Here is a 19586-nt window from a genome sequence, read left to right as displayed (position 1 = left end):
ATCACCCCCCTTTCCCTAGATTAGCTATAAAAGTAATTAAAGAACATTAAACATAAACATATTAGGTATCCCCGCGCTCCAAAATGCCCGAACTATTAGAATATTAAAACATTTATCCCGTACTGCGAACAACGTAGCGGCAAAAAAAATAAAAATAGCCAAATAACAGTTTTTTCAACACTTTGCCTCCCATAAAAAATTGAATAAAAAGTGATCAAACCATCAGATCTTTCCCCAAATGGTATCAATAAAAACGTCATCTTGTCCCGCATAAAAAGACACCACAACCAGCTCCATACATGGAAATATGAAAAAGTTACAGGTGTTAGAACATGATGACACAAAATTTTTTTTCTATTTTGCAAAGTTTATCATTTTTTTTAAAAGTATCAAAACATTTCAAATACTATATAAATTTGGTATCACCGCGTTCGTACTGACACGTAGAACACAGGTAACATGTCATTTGTACCAAACAGTGAACGCTGTAAAAATTAAACCCATAAGAAAATGGCGCAAATGCATTTTTTCTCTAATTGCACCTCATTCTGAATTTTTTTCAAACTTCCCAGTACATTGCACAGCATATTGAATGGTGCCATTACAAAGTACAATTTGTCCCGCAAACAATAAGCCATCATATGACTCTGTGAACTGTAAAATGAAAAAGTTATGGCTCTTGAAATGTGAGGAGGGAAAAACGAAAATGCGAAACCAAAAAATGGCCTGGTCCTTAAGGGGTTAAGTAAAAAAGCAGCATGTTCATTCAGCTACAAAATCTTTGAATGGGGTTACTAAGCGTGCGGGTCTCTGCCAGTTGAGGACTACAAACCCTGGCAGAAACCTGAGGCTCAGTATTCAATTCTGCTGCAAGTTCCACAGCAAAAAATTGCATTGGATCCTTCCACCATGTGAACATACCCCTACACTAGTTCAAGTAGATTTTTTTTCTTTTGAATACAGTGTAAGTATTTTTCATTTATGTCATTTATGCTAGGTTCACACCTGCATTCGGGTTTCCCCAAGCGGACCCCCCGAACAGAAACATAATCCACTTAAAAAAGCGTTACCTACAGAAACCCGCAGTCCATGTCGACTATAACGGGGTCCACCCAAAAAGAGCGATAAATGTGGAGAAAAAAGTGCTGCTTGCAGTGCTTTTCTCTCCACATTTTTCAAGTGCAATGGGCAAAGGAAACCCCAGTTGGACAGCAGGCGCAGGTGTCATATTTTCTCTTGTTTTGGATGTCCTACGGACTGAAGTATCCATGTCCATGTGAAGATTCTTCCTAACCAAATACATTACTTTTTCTATGTTGGATAAGACTGGAAGCCTATAAAAACTTATAACGTAAATATTAAAGCTTTTTGATAAAAAGTTTTTATGTTTTATGTATGGGAATGGTCAACAACAGCCCAGGCCGCATTCTGGAAGACTCACTAAAGAATTAGAATGAGAAAGTTAATTTTATTGAAATAACAAATAAATCAGTCGTGAATACTATCCGTCATGCTTCAACCTACAATATTGAGGATGGCAAGATTTCGAGAACGTGACTTGGTTTCTATTAGCAGTAACATTTTTATTTCTGAACATATTAACCGAGTGTCTATTAACTTGTTATATTTATTAAAAGAACGTGTGAAATGTGATGGACAATGTGATCTTAGAGGACACCCCTAGTACTGTTAAGATAGTTGTACCGTCTTTGTAGAAAAACATCCTTGCATATTTCAGAGCATTCGGTCATGGTTAGGCATGGTGAGATCTCACACACACACCAAGCTATCACTCTCCAGATGGATATTTTTCTTGTACTAAACTTATGATCCCATTTTCCTGAATTAACCTTCACTCAGTAACTAACTGGTGTAATCTAATGTTTACTGCATATTTGTAAATGCATTAAAATATGTTCTTTATCAGAAAGGTCAAGACCATACAGCTTACGTGTAGCTATTCAATAGAAGTAAGTGCGAGATTCTCTTAAAAGGATTGTTGGGGGGTGATACAAGGAGCCCCACTTGTATATGTATCATCACTGAATTATATTGTTTGTGTATATATCATTAGAGAATATAGTGTTTAAGCATGTCATCAGTATATTACATTGGTATGCGTATACAAGTAAAGTCAGTGGTAAACCTGTTTCTTTCTGCCATCACATGGCAGGTATACTGCCAAGACAGGTTTATTGCAGTCCGGTATAAGAAAAGGGGAATTGTGACTGGACAGGGACCTTAGCCATATGGACAGTAGCCCTCTTTTCAAAGTGTGGTAGAAAACAGCCATTACCAAGCTTTTCAAGATGTGGAAAGTGGGAGGAGAGGACACTCTGGCAGGAGATGTGGCTAAGCACAAGCCAGAAGCTTTGTATCACAAAGAACTAGGAATACCTTGAGACTTTGTCACACTTTCTTCTCCAAGCTATATGAAAACAAAATGACTCTAAGCTGCAAGGGTCTTCTGTGTTTCATATATATATATATATATATATATATATATATATATATATATATATATATATATATATATATATATATATATATATCACTGATCCCTTTAGTTATTAAAATGTTTCATTTAAAACCATTTAATAATACTTTGTGGAGCAGCAGTGTATGTGTATGGGATTCCTATTGATTCTGTCTACAATAGGTGGGTGTATCTGGTTTGTAAAGATTGTGTTGGGGTGTGAATTATTCAGAATTTGTAGCCTGAGGGAAGGGTAAGTGCAAGATTTAATGAGTGAAGACAACTGACCCCGAATAACTGCACCCAAATCACGGCCAATACATGACATATACATGCACCCTTTAGTGCGTTTATATCAAATTATGGTGAACCCATGCCCAGTGTGATAGCCCAATACATGACTGTGATGTTTTTTTTCAGTATCAGATTACTGGTTCCTTTAGGACCTAGATCTAATACTAATCACTAGAGATGAGCGAACAGTGTTCTATCGAACACATGTTCGATCGGATATCAGGATGTTCGCCATGTTCGAATCGAATCGAACACCGCGTGGTAAAGTGCGCCAAAATTCGATTCCCCTCCCACCTTCCCTGGCGCCTTTTTTGCACCAATAACAGCGCAGGGGAGGTGGGACAGGAACTACGACACCGGGGGCATTGAAAAAAATTGGAAAAAGTCATTGGCTGCCAAAATCAGGTGACCTCCATTTTAGACGAATAGTGGATTTCAAATCCGGGTCATATGAGAATGTGAACTTTGTGACTATGAGACAGGGATAGCTGTACAGGCAGGGATAGCTAGGGATAACCTTTATTTGAGGGGGAATGTTATTAAAAATAACTTTTTGGGGCTCTATCGGGAGTGTAATTGTGATTTTTGTGAGATAAACTTTTTCCCATAGGGATGCATTGGCCAGCGCTGATTGGTCGAATTCCGTACTCTGGCCAATCAGTGCTGGCCAATGCATTCTATTGGCATGATGAAGCAGTGCTGAATGTGTGTGTTTAGCTCAACTACACCGGTGGAGTAGTTGAGCTAAGCACACAGATTCAGCTCTGCTTCAATCAGCGCTGGCCAATGCATTCTATTAGCTTGATGAAGCAGAGTGTGCACAAGGGTTCAAGCGCACCCTCGGCTCTGCTACATCAGAGCCGAGGGTGCGCTTGAACCCTTGTGCACACTCTGCTTCATCAAGCTAATAGAATGCATTGGCCAGCGCTGATTGAAGCAGAGCTGAATCTGTGTGCTTAGCTCAACTACTCCGCCGGTGTAGTTGAGCTAAACACACACATTCAGCACTGCTTCATCACGCCAATACAATGCATTAGCCAGTGCTGATTGGCCAGAGTACGGAATTCGGCCAATCAGCGCTGGCTCTGCTGGAGGAGGCGGAGTCTAAGATCGCTCCACACCAGTATCCATTCAGGTCCGACCTTAGACTCCGCCTCCTCCGGCAGAGCCAGCGCTGATTGGCCGAAGGCTGGCCAATGCATTCCTATGCGAATGCAGAGACTTAGCAGTGCTGAGCCATTTCTGCTCAACTACACATCTGATGCACACTTGGCACTGCTACATCAGATGTAGCAATCTGATGTAGCAGAGCCGAGGGTGCACTAGAACCCCTGTGCAAACTCAGTTCACGCTAATAGAATGCATTGGCCAGCGCTGATTGGCCAATGCATTCTATTAGCCCGATGAAGTAGAGCTGAATGTGTGTGCTAAGCACACACATTCAGCTCTACTTCATCGGGCTAATAGAATGCATTGGCCAGCGCTGATTGGCCAGAGTACGGAACTCGACCAATCAGCGCTGGCTCTGCTGGAGGAGGCGGAGTCTAAGATCGCTCCACACCAGTCTCCATTCAGGTCCTACCTTAGACTCCGCCTCCTCCAGCAGAGCCAGTGCTGATTGGCCGAATTCCGTACTCTGGCCAATCAGTGCTGGCCAATGCATTCTATTGGCGTGATGAAGCAGTGCTGAATGTGTGTTTAGCTCAACTACACCGGTGGATGTAGCTCTGATGTAGCAGAGCCGAGGGTGCACTTGAACCCTTGTGCAGCCTCGGCTCTGCTACATCAGAGCCGAGGGTGCGCTTGAACCCTTGTGCAGCCTCGGCTCTGCTACATCAGAGCCGAGGGTGCGCTTGAACCCTTGTGCACCCTCGGCTCTGCTACATCAGAGCCGAGGGTGCGCTTGAACCCTTGTGCACCCTCGGCTCTGCTACATCAGAGCCGAGGGTGCGCTTGAACCCTTGTGCAGCCTCGGCTCTGCTACATCAGAGCCGAGGGTGCGCTTGAACCCTTGTGCAGCCTCGGCTCTGCTACATCAGAGCCGAGGGTGCGCTTGAACCCTTGTGCACCCTCGGCTCTTCTACATCAGAGCCGAGGGTGCGCTTTAACCCTTGTGCAGCCTCGGCTCTGCTACATCAGAGCTGAGGGTGCGCTTGAACCCTTGTGCACACTCTGCTTCATCAAGCTAATAGAATGCATTGGCCAGCGCTGATTGAAGCAGAGCTGAATCTGTGTGCTTAGCTCAACTACTCCACCGGTGTAGTTGAGCTAAACACACACATTCAGCACTGCTTCATCACGCCAATAGAATGCATTGGCCAGCACTGATTGGCCAGAGTACGGAATTCGGCTAATCAGCGCTGGCTCTGCTGGAGGAGGCGGAGTCTAAGGTCGGACCTGAATGGAGACTGGTGTGGAGCGATCTTAGACTCCGCCTCCTCCAGCAGAGCCAGCGCTGATTGGTCGAGTTCCGTACTCTGGCCAATCAGCGCTGGCCAATGCATTCTATTAGCCCGATGAAGTAGAGCTGAATGTGTGTGCTTAGCACACACATTCAGCTCTACTTCATCGGGCTAATAGAATGCATTGGCCAATCAGCGCTGGCCAATGCATTCTATTAGCGTGAACTGAGTTTGCACAGGGGTTCTAGTGCACCCTTGGCTCTGCTACATCAGATTGCTACATCTGATGTAGCAGTGCCGAGTGTGCATCAGATGTGTAGTTGAGCAGAAATGGCTCAGCACTGCTAAGTCTCTGCATTCGCATAGGAATGCATTGGCCAGCCTTCGGCCAATCAGCGCTGGCTCTGCCGGAGGAGGCGGAGTCTAAGGTCGGACCTGAATGGAGACTGGTGTGGAGCGATCTTAGACTCCGCCTCCTCCAGCAGAGCCAGCGCTGATTGGTCGAGTTCCGTACTCTGGCCAATCAGCACTGGCCAATGCATTTCTATGGGGAAAAGTTAGCTTGCGAAAATCGCAAACTGACAGGGATTTCCATGAAATAAAGTGACTTTTATGCCCCCAGACATGCTTCCCCTGCTGTCCCAGTGTCATTCCAGGGTGTTGGTATCATTTCCTGGGGTGTCATAGTGGACTTGGTGACCCTCCAGACACGAATTTGGGTTTCCCCCTTAACGAGTTTATGTTCCCCATAGACTATAATGGGGTTTGAAACCCATTCGAACACTCGAACAGTGAGCGGCTGTTCGAATCGAATTTCGAACCTCGAACATCTTAGTGTTCGCTCATCTCTACTAATCACCTCTACTGGCCTGCCTCTAGTGGCAAGACAGCATACAGCAGACAGAACTAGAGGCAAAGGATATGCCCACAGCATAAGCAGCAGCAATGGATTACTAAAGCTCTCCTCCTATTCAAGAGCTGTAGTACTCTGGCACCACAGATATACAATATACGGCGGCTCCTTTGGATTCTGACTTGAGATGCTGTCTTGTACAGCTGATCGGTACAGGGTGCAGATGAAGAACTCCCACCAACCTGTTACCATGCGAATCCCATGCCCACTTTGTGGAAAAAAACGCAGTGCGGACATGCTGCAATTTCCAAAACTGTTGCGGTTTTGAAAATCGCAGCATGTCAATTATATCTACGGAAAAGCCGGCAGCTTTCCCGTACATATAATTGTAACAGAATGTCCGCGGAGGAAAACTTTCTGTTCAAAGCGCTGGGGGAAGAACCGCTATGCATTCACGCCGTGAATTGGCAGTGCTTTAGCGCTGCGCTTCTGGCCCATGGGGCCTTAGCCTATCCAGTGAATAATTGATCAGTATAAAAAAATTGCAGGGCCTGGAAATCCCTTAAAAAATTGTGCACCGCATTACATTAATTTCAATGGGAACCACTGGAGAAAGCTGAAGTACAGTGCTGGACTATCTGCAGCAGTTTCCATTGAAGTGAATGGAGTGGTGGTGCACATATCTGCTATGCCAGTCAATTCATACCAGGGTACAAAACACCCCAGCTCTTGGAAATAGTGGAGTCCCAGCGTTTGGACTCTTTCAAATCAGGAAATTACCCCTTATCTTGTGAAGAGGAGTAACTTCCTGTGATCAGAAAGCCACACGGGCCGGAAACGCCGCGATATGGCCGCGGCAGAAACGCCGTGGTAAAAATCGTGGCATGTTACAGTACTTGCAAAGTGGCAGTCAGCTGATAAAGTATTTACATACGCTAATAATATAGAAGATTAACACTGCAGAAACACAAAAAAAGAGGTCAGTGGAAGAACGCTGTTTCATTACATAGTTTATAAATAAAGATGCAAATTGAGCCATTGGCTCGACATGCCTCAAAGCGTGTCACCGAACTGAATTACAGCTTAGACGACAAAGGTCCAGGACCTGTTTGTAGTAATGTGTTATTAACTGTAATTGTATCCATTGATTGTTAAATTCAATAGGGAAAGACATTCTATAGAAAAGAAGATCTGTAATAGGCAGCACATGAAACAAAAGACTTTCTGAGTGAAGAAAAGTATAGAAGTAACCGAATCATTGTTGGTTCGATGTACTTATAAAGTTGCCTTTACATAAAGGGGTGCAGTAACAGTCATGGTGTTAAGTGTTAAGTGCACCCCTGAAATTATTACAGAAAATTATTACAATTACATTTGTTTTGTTATACACATGTTTATTTCCTTTGTGTGTATTGGAAAAAAAAACCTGAGAAAAAAAGGCAAATTTGACATAATTTCACACAAAACTCCAAAAATGGGCCCGACAAAATTGTTGTCACCTTTTCAAAATTGTGCTTAAATAACTTTCTTTCAAGCATGTGATACTCAATCAAACTCACCTGTGGCAAGTAACAGGTGTAGGCAATATAAAAATCACACCTGAAACCAGATAAAAAGGAGAGAAGTCGACTGAATCTTTGCATTGTGTGTTCATACATGGTGAACAACTGCCTGAGGACTTGAGAACCAAAATTGTGTAAAAATATCAACAATCAACAATTTCAGGTCCATCTCCAGAGATTTTGATGTTTCTTTGTGTGCAACATAATCAAGAAGTTTACAACCCTGGGCACTTTAACTAAAACTCCCTGTACGTGGTTGGAAGAGAAAAATTGATGAAATGTTGCAACGCAGGATAGTCTGGATGGTGGATAATCAGCCCCCATCTAGTTCCAAAGAAATTCAAGCCATTCTGCAGGTTCAGGGAGCATCAATATCAAAATATTAGTCAACATTTGAATGAAATGACCTCACTGCTGACACGGAGACATAAAAAAAATCTAGACTGGAGTTTACAAAAATGTACATGAGTAAGCAAAAATCCTTCTGGGAAAACATCTTGTGGACATACTGTATGAGACCAAGATAGGGCTTTTTGGTAAAGCACATCATTCAACTATTTACCAAAAACAGACTAAGGCCTACAAAGAGAAGAACCCAAGTGTTTCAGGGATACCAACGCTGTTTGAGCACTGGCGCCCGCCCCCAGTGCTGCAAGAGAACTCATTTTTCATACTGATGACAACCGGATTATATACCGAACGGCGGTGCGGAGAAGACATCTATATGTAAGAGACAAATAACCTTTCTTAAGGCTATTCCTACGTGGTACCCAGAAAAAAATGAGTTTTAATGATAGGATCCCTTTAAGACCATGAGTGTATTTGTTTGCATAGCAGGTAACCCTTCCTTCCAATATGGTACTTTAGTTATAGAAACTGCTTGAATAAAGCATTCCAGCACTCTATTCAGGTAAACCTTTTAGAACAGTCCATATCAGATTAGATCAGGAGCAACAATTCTCGGACTTTTACTGTATAATTTTTTAATAAAAATAATAACCATGCACTCAGACTTACATGGGGATTTAAGTTAATTTTACAACATATAATAGACACATTTATTCTTTCACACGAGGTTTGTTGAATATTTTGGGGCGTGCTGTGTCTTACATTCTGAGCCATGTTTGCTTATCGCACGCTTGTACTTACCCTCTATAGAGGACATAACCTCCTGAGGTATTAAGGGTGTACACACTAATGTATGGTATGTATGCAATGGTGGGATTAGTTATATATCATAATTAAATCTGATGAGTTATGAATACAAACAGCTATGGGCATTATGTACTCGACATGTTGAAAACACTGCAAGCCAAGTCTAATAAAAAAAAAAAAAAATTGAAATATTTTTTTTTTTTTGAAAAATCCTTCAAAGTTTATACTTAGTACTTCTACACCAACTAATTTCACAGGCCCCGTCACTCAGGATCAATATATCAAGCTGGGGTGGTAATTCAGCTATCAAATACATGAGACGGAATATAGAACTGCTTTAAGTCGTCCTAGTAATGATCAGCTACATTTATCTAGCCTGCCGTACTATTCCTTTCTGTCATACAGAGACAACTTGAAGGATAACTAGATCTGCTACAGTAACCAGATGAAACTGAGATACTGCAAACACAAGTATAGTGGTGCAATGGTCATCCATGCATGTAGTTTCTAGATGATCGAATAATCCAAAATTCTTACACAATCCAAAAACATGCCGATAAGTTTAATGGGTTATCTGGAGAGAAACCATTTTAAAGTAGGATCATAATGAATTGAAGGCAAAAATCAAACAAAGTTAACCTTATTGAACCCAGTCTGCTCCCATTCTAGTGTTCCCTGGGTCCCCGCAGGTCTCTACTTCCTGGTCCCACCTCAAAATGCCCACCCACCCACACAGCAGCAACCAGTCTCAGCCACCGAATGCTTGAGCAGGTATTTCCTGTGTGCTGAGACAGGACCAGGAAGTAGAGACTAATAGGGACCAAGGTCAAATCAGAGACTGTTTGGGGCAGGGGATTCTTCAGGAAGAAAATTATTATGGTGACACAAAGAAATACACCACAATACCTTCCAAATTTATTTTTTATTTTTTTTTTGCTGGATCATAGCCTGAGTCAACCGGAAGATACTCTGGTGGGCCAGTTCGACACCGATCTCCTGGTACCCACCAGAGTACCGGAGGATCTTTTGGTTGGCCCAAGCTCTAAACCCAAATCTGATGCCACAAAAAATAGTGCTTTCCTCTTTGAGTCCCTGCAATATTGCAGGGACTCAATGAGGAAAGCACTGCCCCTCTTATTTTTAACCCATTCTGAGCCCCTCAATACCATCCACCAGGTAACCACTTTAAGGTTAAGGGCCCATCTGTCTGGTCTTTGATCATGCGGCAATAATTCAAAACTAGCACAAGGCACTTTGCTATAAGAGGTTTTTTGCAGTGAATGAATAAGATTTTTTTAATCCCATCTAAAGCACAGCTCCAGTATATTGCAGTGTGTGACGCCGGGTTCACACTAGCGCCCGGAGTCCATTCTGAGCTTTCCATCTTCTGCATGCAGAAGACGGAAAGCTGTCAGACCGGGTCCGGCCGGTGAGCGTTTTATGCTCTCCGCCGGGAAACCGTTTGTTTTAAACTGGACACAGAGTACTGCATGTACGACTCTGTGTCCATTTTTTAAAAAATGGTTTCGCGGCGGAGAGCATAAAACGCTCACCAGCGCACACGGCCGGACATCTTTCAAACCCATTCAAATGAATGGGTATGAAAGAGTCCTGCAGGTTTCCGTCTCCTGCTCAGTTTTGTGCAGGCAACGGAAACATGCAGAACGGAGACCGGGCGCAGATGTGAACGAGCCCTTAGTAAACAGCGATTTCACAGCAACTAACCTGCGGTGAGTAGGACATGCGAGTCCCTGGCCTTAACTGGCTTGTAGTGAAACTGGTACAAGTAAGCATGTGTAGACTGAAAGCTCCAGGGACTGCACTCTCACACCAGCACCTTACAATATTTTGGATCTGTAGAAGTAAAGCGGAGGACACAAGAGAAGAATACAGCAGGCCGGATTGTTTTTGGAATGTATCATTTATTGTATCTTTCATGTAATAAATTAGCGAGACTACATAATAATCACTCTTCTTCAATTCTGTACCTTGAGTCTGCGCAACTGAGATCTTGTAATCCCTCCAAGCACCATGTCATAGTGAATAGTAACACACCAAAACAGTTTCACATTTATACTTCACTAAAACATGGCTTTCAATGGGAAGGAGTACAAAGGACACAAGGAGGGGTGTTAAACAAAATAAAACAACATTCACTGGAGGTAGGGAAGCGAAGCCTGGATATGCTGTTATGTATCGATGATAGGTTTAACTTCTGGCAGTCACTGCTGGGGGTTGTTCTGACTGCAGCTGTTTTCCCAGATATTCCCTGAAAGACATTAGGTAAGAATATCAGTGATCCAATCAAATCTATTCATGTTCAACAACTATCAGAAGCCAACACACATCATCATCATCGGTTCGCTAAAAATTCCAACATTTTAGATGTGCCTGCTATACAGTTTCCATTGCATTTATTTCTTATTGTGTAATCTTATGATCATTACTATAAAGGTTAAAGAGGTAGAGAGGTTTGGAATGAACAAAACCCTTTCCTAACTGCAGACAAAGTGGTGATCAGATCGACCGGTCACCTGAGACATCTCTTATTGCCAAAAAAAGTTAAAGGAGTTTACAAATTTCCCTAGCAGTGGCCACTACAGGAGAAATGTAGTATTACATGGTGATCAATCAAATGAATGGACATCTGTGCAAAATACACTATGGTCACATTGAGTCCTCCAGAGGACATGGACCTCTGAAAACTGTAGTCTGAGACTTTGGAAACCACCTACCAAGACTCAACAGTGCCAGCAAAGACTTCAAAAAAGATTTTAAAAACCCCAAACAGTCCAGATGAAAGATGTCAGACACGCTGTTCACTTCATTTAACCCATAAGAGGGTTACATATACATTGTTAAGCATCATTCACACGTTACTTTTATTATACGATTATCATGGACAGCACACAATCCCACTTATTATAGGGTCAATGGTTGATCAGATTTTCACATCCATGAAAAACGGATCAACTTTTTTTTTCATTTCCTATGTTTTTCTATGCCTCTGGGTCCAAAATAAATGGATAGCACAGTCTGTGATTTTCATAAACCCATACATTTTAATGGAGCTCTGTGACAGAACAAGGAACAATAGAGCAGGCCTCCATTCTTCTCCCACGGGCTATTGGTTTGGGCAGCACGGTGGCTCAGTGGTCAGCACTTTCAGCGCTGGAGTCCTAGGTTCATATCCTGCCAAGGGCAACATCTGAAAGGAGTTTGTATGTTCTCCTGTATGTGTGGGTTTCCTCCGGGTACTCTGGTTTCCTCCCACACACCAAAGACATACTGATAGGGAATGTAGATTGTGAGCACTGTATGGGACAGTGACTGACAATGTCTGTAAAGCGCTGCGGAATATGATGGAGCTATATAAGTAAGCATAATAATAATATGGACAATAAATGGAAATCCGCATGTACCCATTAAAGTTAATGGGTATTCATGAAATCCATGATTTACATCATAAATCTGCAAAAAGTAGACATACAAGTAAGCCCTTATACTCCACTTTCCTGAAAGTATATTACACTAGGTGATGACCTTTTCTTTCTTTCTTCTAATTTTTCAGATAAGATTACATTGCGAGTCCAGTCTGGAAGTAAAAGACGTCATATATTCATGCTCCACACTGGAGTGAATTGTCTAATACAACCTTATTTACAGCGATTTTTCCATTACACGTGTGAGTGATATGCAGCTGGTCTAGGAATCATATTTCTCAGAATTCCCACTGAACCTGTTGACGCAGTCTACAGTCTTCTTGTAAGGGTCAGTCTTCAATCTAGAGGAAACTAAGGGGACTTGATTTCTTACAGTCCGTGTCAGGAGCTATTCATTGGATAACCTCATTTAATGTGATTTCCTTAGTATAAAATATCCGCTTGGCCTTCCCTAACAGACAAGAAAATTATTACTAAACGTGTCAAGAATAATCCAGAGTTCCCTTTCCATGGCGCGCCATCAGTACGGTACTCTCACAATTATTAGATGTAAGCCAGGGTGACATAGGTAATATAATTTATAGAAGACGCATCCTGGGATCACATCTCTATATTGGCAGTGTGATACAGAAAAGGAAACAAGATCTAGTTATCAGTATTTAAGGAAGTCTTTCCCCCTTTACACATCTTATTCTCATCCATGGGGCATCTTCCATCAAATCGCAATGACATCCTATTAATACACTTGCTGCTATAATCTGATCCATCAACATTTTTCGGAAATACTGTACAGCAAATACATAATCCAGTTCGCTGATGGACGTAAACCATTTTACAGACAGATCGGGTTTTCAGCTAGGGTTTTTTAATAGAGAAAGCGATCCTATCAAACAGCAAATAGAAATGCATAAATGATATATCGTATGTGGTGAGTATTCATGAAATACTACCTTCATGCTTCAAGTGAAGTGTTGACTATAGGTGCGGTCCCCACTTCTAGGGACTTTACACCTTACATTACACATATACAGCCAATTTTTGTAAAAAAAAAAAAAAAAGCTGTGTACATGAATTGAAATCTCTGTGTGACCATTGATGGACCATACAGCATGGGTCATCCATGTAGTCCATTTCACAGAAGGGTGAAGATATGTGGTCAGTATAATGGATCTATCAACGCCAGTTTAACAGTTTTTGGGCAGCAACAGAGATATTTTTTATTCCCCCTACAGACTAAACATGTTAAGATAAGTGACAGCAGTGTATTTATCACTAATCCATGGGCAGAACTTCACGTTAATCTTGTCTGTAAGGAAGATTGCCGAATTAAAGTGGTTTCTGTGCCTTTAATCCTTAGGATAGGTCACCAACACCAGCCTGGTTGGAATCCAACCTCTGGCACCCCTACAATCAGGAGCCTCAATAGGCCATGGTGCTCTGGTATAGGTACAGCTTCGTACGTTGTGTAGGTGGATGGGTGAAAGCTGTGGCAACTGTTACGGCCACTAAAAAACATATGGAGCTGTGACCATACTGGAGTGTAGTAGGCCCTCCAAGCAGCTGATCTGTAGGGCTAGCAGCTGATGGCCCCTCACCAACCTTATCGAAGGACTGGTTACAAAGTTAGTAAGTTAATAAAGACACAGGTAAGTTCTACTATATCTACTATATCCCTACATTGTTGATCCAGAGGAAGGAAGGCAGGAACCAATTACACCATAGAAGAGGAAAAAATTCCTCCCCAACTCCAAATTTGGCAACCAGAATAAATCCCTAGATCACCGTTTTATCTCTAAATATCTATTTCCTATCATTTATATTTACATTTAACTATATTTTTTATTAGATAACTTTCTAGCACTTCTTTAAATGCAGATACAGTATTTGTATTACTTCCACTTTGGGCAAGTCCTCGTTTTACTACTCTAACTGTAAAGACCCCTTTACTACATAGATGGCTAAACCGCCTTTCATCTGCGCCTATCAATATTTAAAAGCAAGTTATCCTCTATGCATCAGATAGGAGGTAACATGGAGACTAGTGTGTGGGGTGGAGGGACTGACTTAGATTTCTTATTCTAAGTGCAGTGGTGGTAAGACACAAACTCCATTATTTTCAATGAGAGCTGAAATACAACAATCTGTTGTCTCCAGCACTATCTCAAGCTCTCCTATTACATAGAGAGCCATGTGCCCTGTTCAACCACCACACCATTGGGAATGGGAAATGAAAGACTGAACTGAAAGGTAGGGGGTTAGGGGAAAACTTCTTTAAGGCTAAGGCCCCATGGGATGTCAACGTAGCAATAAAACGCTGCAGGAAAAACTGCGGGGGCGACACATTGCGGTTCTTCATGCAGCGCTGTAGACAGAAAGTTTGCAGAGTTTTCCTCCGCTGACTATCTGTAACAATTACACATATGGGCAAACCGTCAGCATTTCCGTAGGTATAAATCACATGCTGCAATTTCCAAAACCGTGCTGGCTGTGGAAGTTACGTCCTGTCCGCACGACGGTTTTACTGTACAGTGGGTACGGGATTCACTAGAATCACATCCACTTTGTCCGTCCCACTAAGGGTCAATTGACTTAATGATATGGATCATTAAAGAAACATATAATTACAAGCATGTTAATATCCTTATGATGTCCAGTTCAGGCAGTAAAACCTGTATAGATTTATTCATTTTGTGTAACATACTGGTGAGGCCAGACAGCAAAGAAATAACATGCAGAGCAGAAATGATAAACCTGCCATGCATGTATAAAAAAAAATCCATAGCCCCCTGCTGAATGTAATTATCACAATAGATTTGCCATTCACTCAGTTACCGCACTTGGTAATTGCTGCTCTGTAAGTGTGCGCTACAGCGTATGTTAGGAGGATTGTTCTCATGGCGGGTTTAATAAGGAAAGAAGAATCCTATTTATCCGTTCATTTATGTTTGTTAACAGAAAACCATTTCAAGAAAATTAAGACCTATCCCTTTAACTTGTGCATGTATATTCATTTTCACAATAAAGGAACAGTAAACATATGCAAAAATTAACAAAATAACAAATTTTTTCCTCCATTAAAGTGGTTGTCCGGGATCATAACATTAAATGTATACAGCAGTGGAGGGTTAGAACATGAAAGTCCTGACACTTACCTGCATCCTCCCCTCCGTTCCCGCACGGAGCTGCCCATCACTATCATCTGTCTGTTTGTGTACTGAGTGGCTGCAACAGCATTATACCGTGTATGGAGCACTCAGAGAATTATAGTGCATGTGGAAGGGGGGAGCACCGGTAGTTCTTTATATCATGTGGAGGCCACATTATACGGTGCATAGTATAATGCTCCTCAATGTCCTCCACACATAATATAATGCTCCTTAGTGTCTGTCACAAAGTATAAAGCTTCCTAATGCCTCCAATGCTTCCTAATGCTCCTTAGTGCTCCCCCGACAAGTATAATACCACATTAGTGCCTCCCACACAGTAGAATGCCCTTTAATACCCCCTACACGATATAATGATATTTAATGCCGACAAGCTCCAAATAAAGCTTCTTAGTTCCCCCTACACAGTATAATGCCACATTAGTGCCCCTATAGTATAATGCTCTTTAAAGAGGAACTTTCATGTCCTCAGGCACATACAGTTTTATATACCGCTAGAAAGCAGACAGTGCGATGAATTCAGTTCGCTGTCGACTTTCCCGTTATGTGCCACGGGGCTGGAAATATAATTGTCCTGTTAATTTTGGCACTGATATCTCCCCACCGTCAGAAGGGCATTCCTCACAACCTAGTGCCATCACTGGGCTGTGAGAAACGCCTCCCCCCCCAGTGCTTGTCTATAAACTTGTATTTGGGGGGGGAGGGGGGGGTTGGTGGTGAAGTGTTCCTCACAGCTTAGCATCATCGCAGGGCAGTAAGGAAGTCCCTTCTGACTGTGGGGAGATATCGGTAACAGCACTGATATCTCCGACTCCAAGGCACATAACGGGAAAGCTGACAGTGCGCTGAATTCAGTGCGCTGTCAGATCTCTAGTGGTATATATAACTGAATATTCGTGAGTACATGAAAGGTCCTCTTTAATGCCCCCACACAGTATTATACTCCTTAATGCCACCAAACACAGTATTAGTCTCCTTCATGCCCCCAAACACAGTGTAATGATCTTTAATGCTCCCCACAGTAAAAAGCTCCTTAATGTCCTCAACACAGTATAATGCCCCCACTCAATATAATGTCACATTAGTACAACACTCCTTAGTGCCCCCTCACTAGTTAATCACAATGGCCACTCTACTCCATTTGACCACCAAAGAAAATTAAATTAATGAAAAATAGGATTTTCCTAATTAAACCTGGAGTTTGTCTTACAGTCAAATGTGTCTTATCAGTGTTTAGCTCAGATCTTCACCTGATGGCTTGTCAGTGGACCTTTACAAAAAAAAATAGTTGACTACCCCTGACCTAGGTCATCAATTGAAAAATCGATGGGAGAGCTATCCAGGATCCCCTGCTGATCAGCTGTTTGGAGTAGTTGCAGCATTTATGTGAGCGCTGTGTCCTCTTTACTACTTCACACAAGCACAACGTTGTACATCTGTATAGAATCTGTGCTTAGTTACATAGCTCGCCCAATTGCTGAGATTAAGTTGCGAACAAGCCATCTGACCAATGAATGTGTCGTCATACAGCCTGTGAAACCAGAGAAGTCCTCAGCTGATCTGTCAGGGTGCTGAGTGCTGGAGTCCTGCTGATAAGAAATGATCCTTAGGATCCTTAGTCCTTAAAACTCCTCCAGGAGGTGTATGTTTCTTAATGAATAAAGCACATATATACCTCATAATGAGTCATGCACATTTTCACTCCAAAGTTCATGGCAGCAGGACTGGCATGTGATACGCCCGTCTTGTTAAATCTCCCTTAATAACTGCTCATTGTCCCCTAGTCATTTCAGCCTACCATTAGGACTTTTTCTCAAGCAAAGAAAACCTATTACAAAATCTTCCCATTCTCTTAGGAGGAATGACTGACAGCTTCATCAGACTAACATCCCAGATCTGAGTGACATAGGATGTGAAGTTCCCGAATGAATTTTCTTCTCGTAATACTTAATGGTGTATGTATGATCCCTGAGGATTTAAACACCCGTTCACACATTAAGGTATATAATAAAAAACGAAGAATGTGTTACAGTCTAGATTTTGCACCGGCAGATGAACAGCACCTTTGACAATCATTTAGTTAATAGGTTATTAAGTGACAAGTAGAATTAGGGTTGTCTGTCAAAATGAAAGGAGGTATAAATTACTGTCTCCGATACTTTGGGGGTCTGAAAGATGCTGAAGAGCTGTAAGACTTTAATGCATTGGTTTTGTAATTTAGCTATATTATGATATAGTGGAGAAAGCAGCTCTGCAAACATTATGAAAAATGACCGTCCATTAGGCTTATTTGGACGTGACATCTAGTGAAACACATTTAACTATGTGCTCTTAAGCAGGTTTCGCAATCACAATTCAGAAAATGGGAAATTATTTTTGCTGTATTATTGTGAACTATATTCTTGAAATGGAAAAACTGAGTGCAATAGAAATGGAGGAAGTAACTTCCCATCACAACAGAGCAAAACCTGGATCCTAAAATCTGAGATCGTTTTTCTCCACCCAAATGTTGGATATGATACATGAATAAACCTTGAATTCTGAAATATGAATTTGTTGCAAATAGGTCACAATAAAGAATAAGGGCTAAACAATAAATAAAAGCATTGCAATCTACTACTTGACCAGATTAGTACACCTTTACACCTGGCCATTGCACAAGTAAAGCTTGGGTCCTGCTTTGGGGACACGGCTATGTGCTCTATGGCACCATATGTTACTTACGCAGATATAGAGGCACCTCCCGTTCCTGGCAGTGCTTAAATTGGGCCAAAATGTGCTGGAACTCAGTTCCGGGATAATTACAAAATGTCCTTCAGCGTTCCGGTAGAAGAAACGTGTCTGATGCAGAATGAGGAACATAAAAAACACAGTTACTTACCTCTCCTGGCTTTAGAAGGCTTTAAGCCTACTTGGTGACATCCCAGTCATCAAATGGGCCAGGGCTTGCGACCTTATGCATTGCAAGGCCCTGCTCACGTGACATCCCGTACATCACTGACGATGGCCAACATTTGCGGGGAGTACACCTGAGCCAGGGAGAGGTAAGTAATAGTGGTTTTTTAGGTTTGTATCCTCCCCTGGATCTCCAATTATTATAATCTGGGGTCTGAAAAGGCCCAGAGATACCCCTAATTTTTTTTCTTAATTTAAGCACTGGTTCCTGGAGTGGCAATTCAGTAACTGTATGCAGTGTGCAGCTTCTGTCCTGTATGTCTTAGAAATCTGCTCCACAAAGACCTAGGGCTCGTTCACACAGGGACAGAGGGGGCAGATTTTGGCGCAGAATCCACCTCATAATCCGCCCTCTCACAATGGTGGTCTATGGAGACCGCTAGTGATCTTTTTTCCATGAGCGGCATGTTGGTCCCGATTTTGATGCGGCTTCCCATGTCAAAATCAGTACCAAAATACGCTATTCCGTGCCCGTGTGAGCTAGGCCTTAAGGGGAGAAGACATCCTAGTGATGGTGTTTAGACACAGAGGAAACAAGTTACACGCACTTCTGTCTTTCCAGGCCATGCAATAGTGAGGCATTATGTTACTTGTAGAAAACACCCAGGAACGAATCTGTAAACCAATAGGTGGATGGACAACCAGGAAGAAAGTAGAATGTACATAAAAGATGTCAGAAGAGCTTTATAGACAGTCAACTACGGGCACATAGACTAACAAAAACCCACTGGCCTATGCCAATAAGGTTGCATTAAACTGACTGAGGTCAAAGCTTTTTCTTATGACTACTGTCTGACCAGTATATGTTCGTACATCACAAAAATGCTTTATTCCTATCACATCTATGTCCTCTGCTTAGTGAATACTCAAAGACATATACATTACATGTGTATACAGTGGCATCTATCACTTATAGGGTCCCACTGTGTTAGAAAAACAAAAAAACAACTTATAGCCTGGTTGCTTTACTGGACATTTTTCTACTTTTTAATATTATAATGTTGTATAATGGCCAAATGGAGACATCTTTTTGGACTCTTTCACAAATGTTTATAAAGGCGGACTACCTGGCTAGATGCTGAATTGTATATACCTGTGGCAAAGGGACTGAGTGAATTCAATGGTAAAGAGTGGGGGACCAATACTTTTCTCCATGTAGTGTAAGTAGAAGGGCAGTCATAAAGGGGATGTGTACAGATCGCTTACAGACTCATAAAGGACTCTTATCTCTGTATGGTGGAAAAAGCTGCCCTAATCAGTCTGTGTTCCGGTCTCCATAGGA

General features: G+C 42.1%; 2 protein-coding genes across 2 annotated transcripts in view; both read right to left on the bottom strand.

The window, feature by feature from the left end:
* LOC142200299 (transcription elongation factor A protein 1-like) overlaps positions 1 to 19586 on the bottom strand; it is a 524101-nt gene that overhangs the window by 199861 nt on the left and 304654 nt on the right. The gene's annotated exons all lie outside the window — the stretch shown is intronic.
* The window catches only part of ATP6V1H (ATPase H+ transporting V1 subunit H), a 124158-nt gene continuing 115216 nt past the window's right edge, over positions 10645 to 19586 (bottom strand). The window contains exon 15 of the mRNA XM_075270548.1: positions 10645 to 11011. Within this exon, the coding sequence (XP_075126649.1) occupies positions 10951 to 11011 (61 nt within the window). The 3' untranslated portion in view covers positions 10645 to 10950. The remainder of the gene's footprint in view (positions 11012 to 19586) is intronic.

The sequence above is a fragment of the Leptodactylus fuscus genome, chromosome 4, assembly GCF_031893055.1.
Source record: "Leptodactylus fuscus isolate aLepFus1 chromosome 4, aLepFus1.hap2, whole genome shotgun sequence".
NCBI classification, from domain to species: Eukaryota; Metazoa; Chordata; class Amphibia; order Anura; family Leptodactylidae; genus Leptodactylus; species Leptodactylus fuscus.
This window is presented reverse-complemented; position numbering and strand designations above follow the sequence as displayed.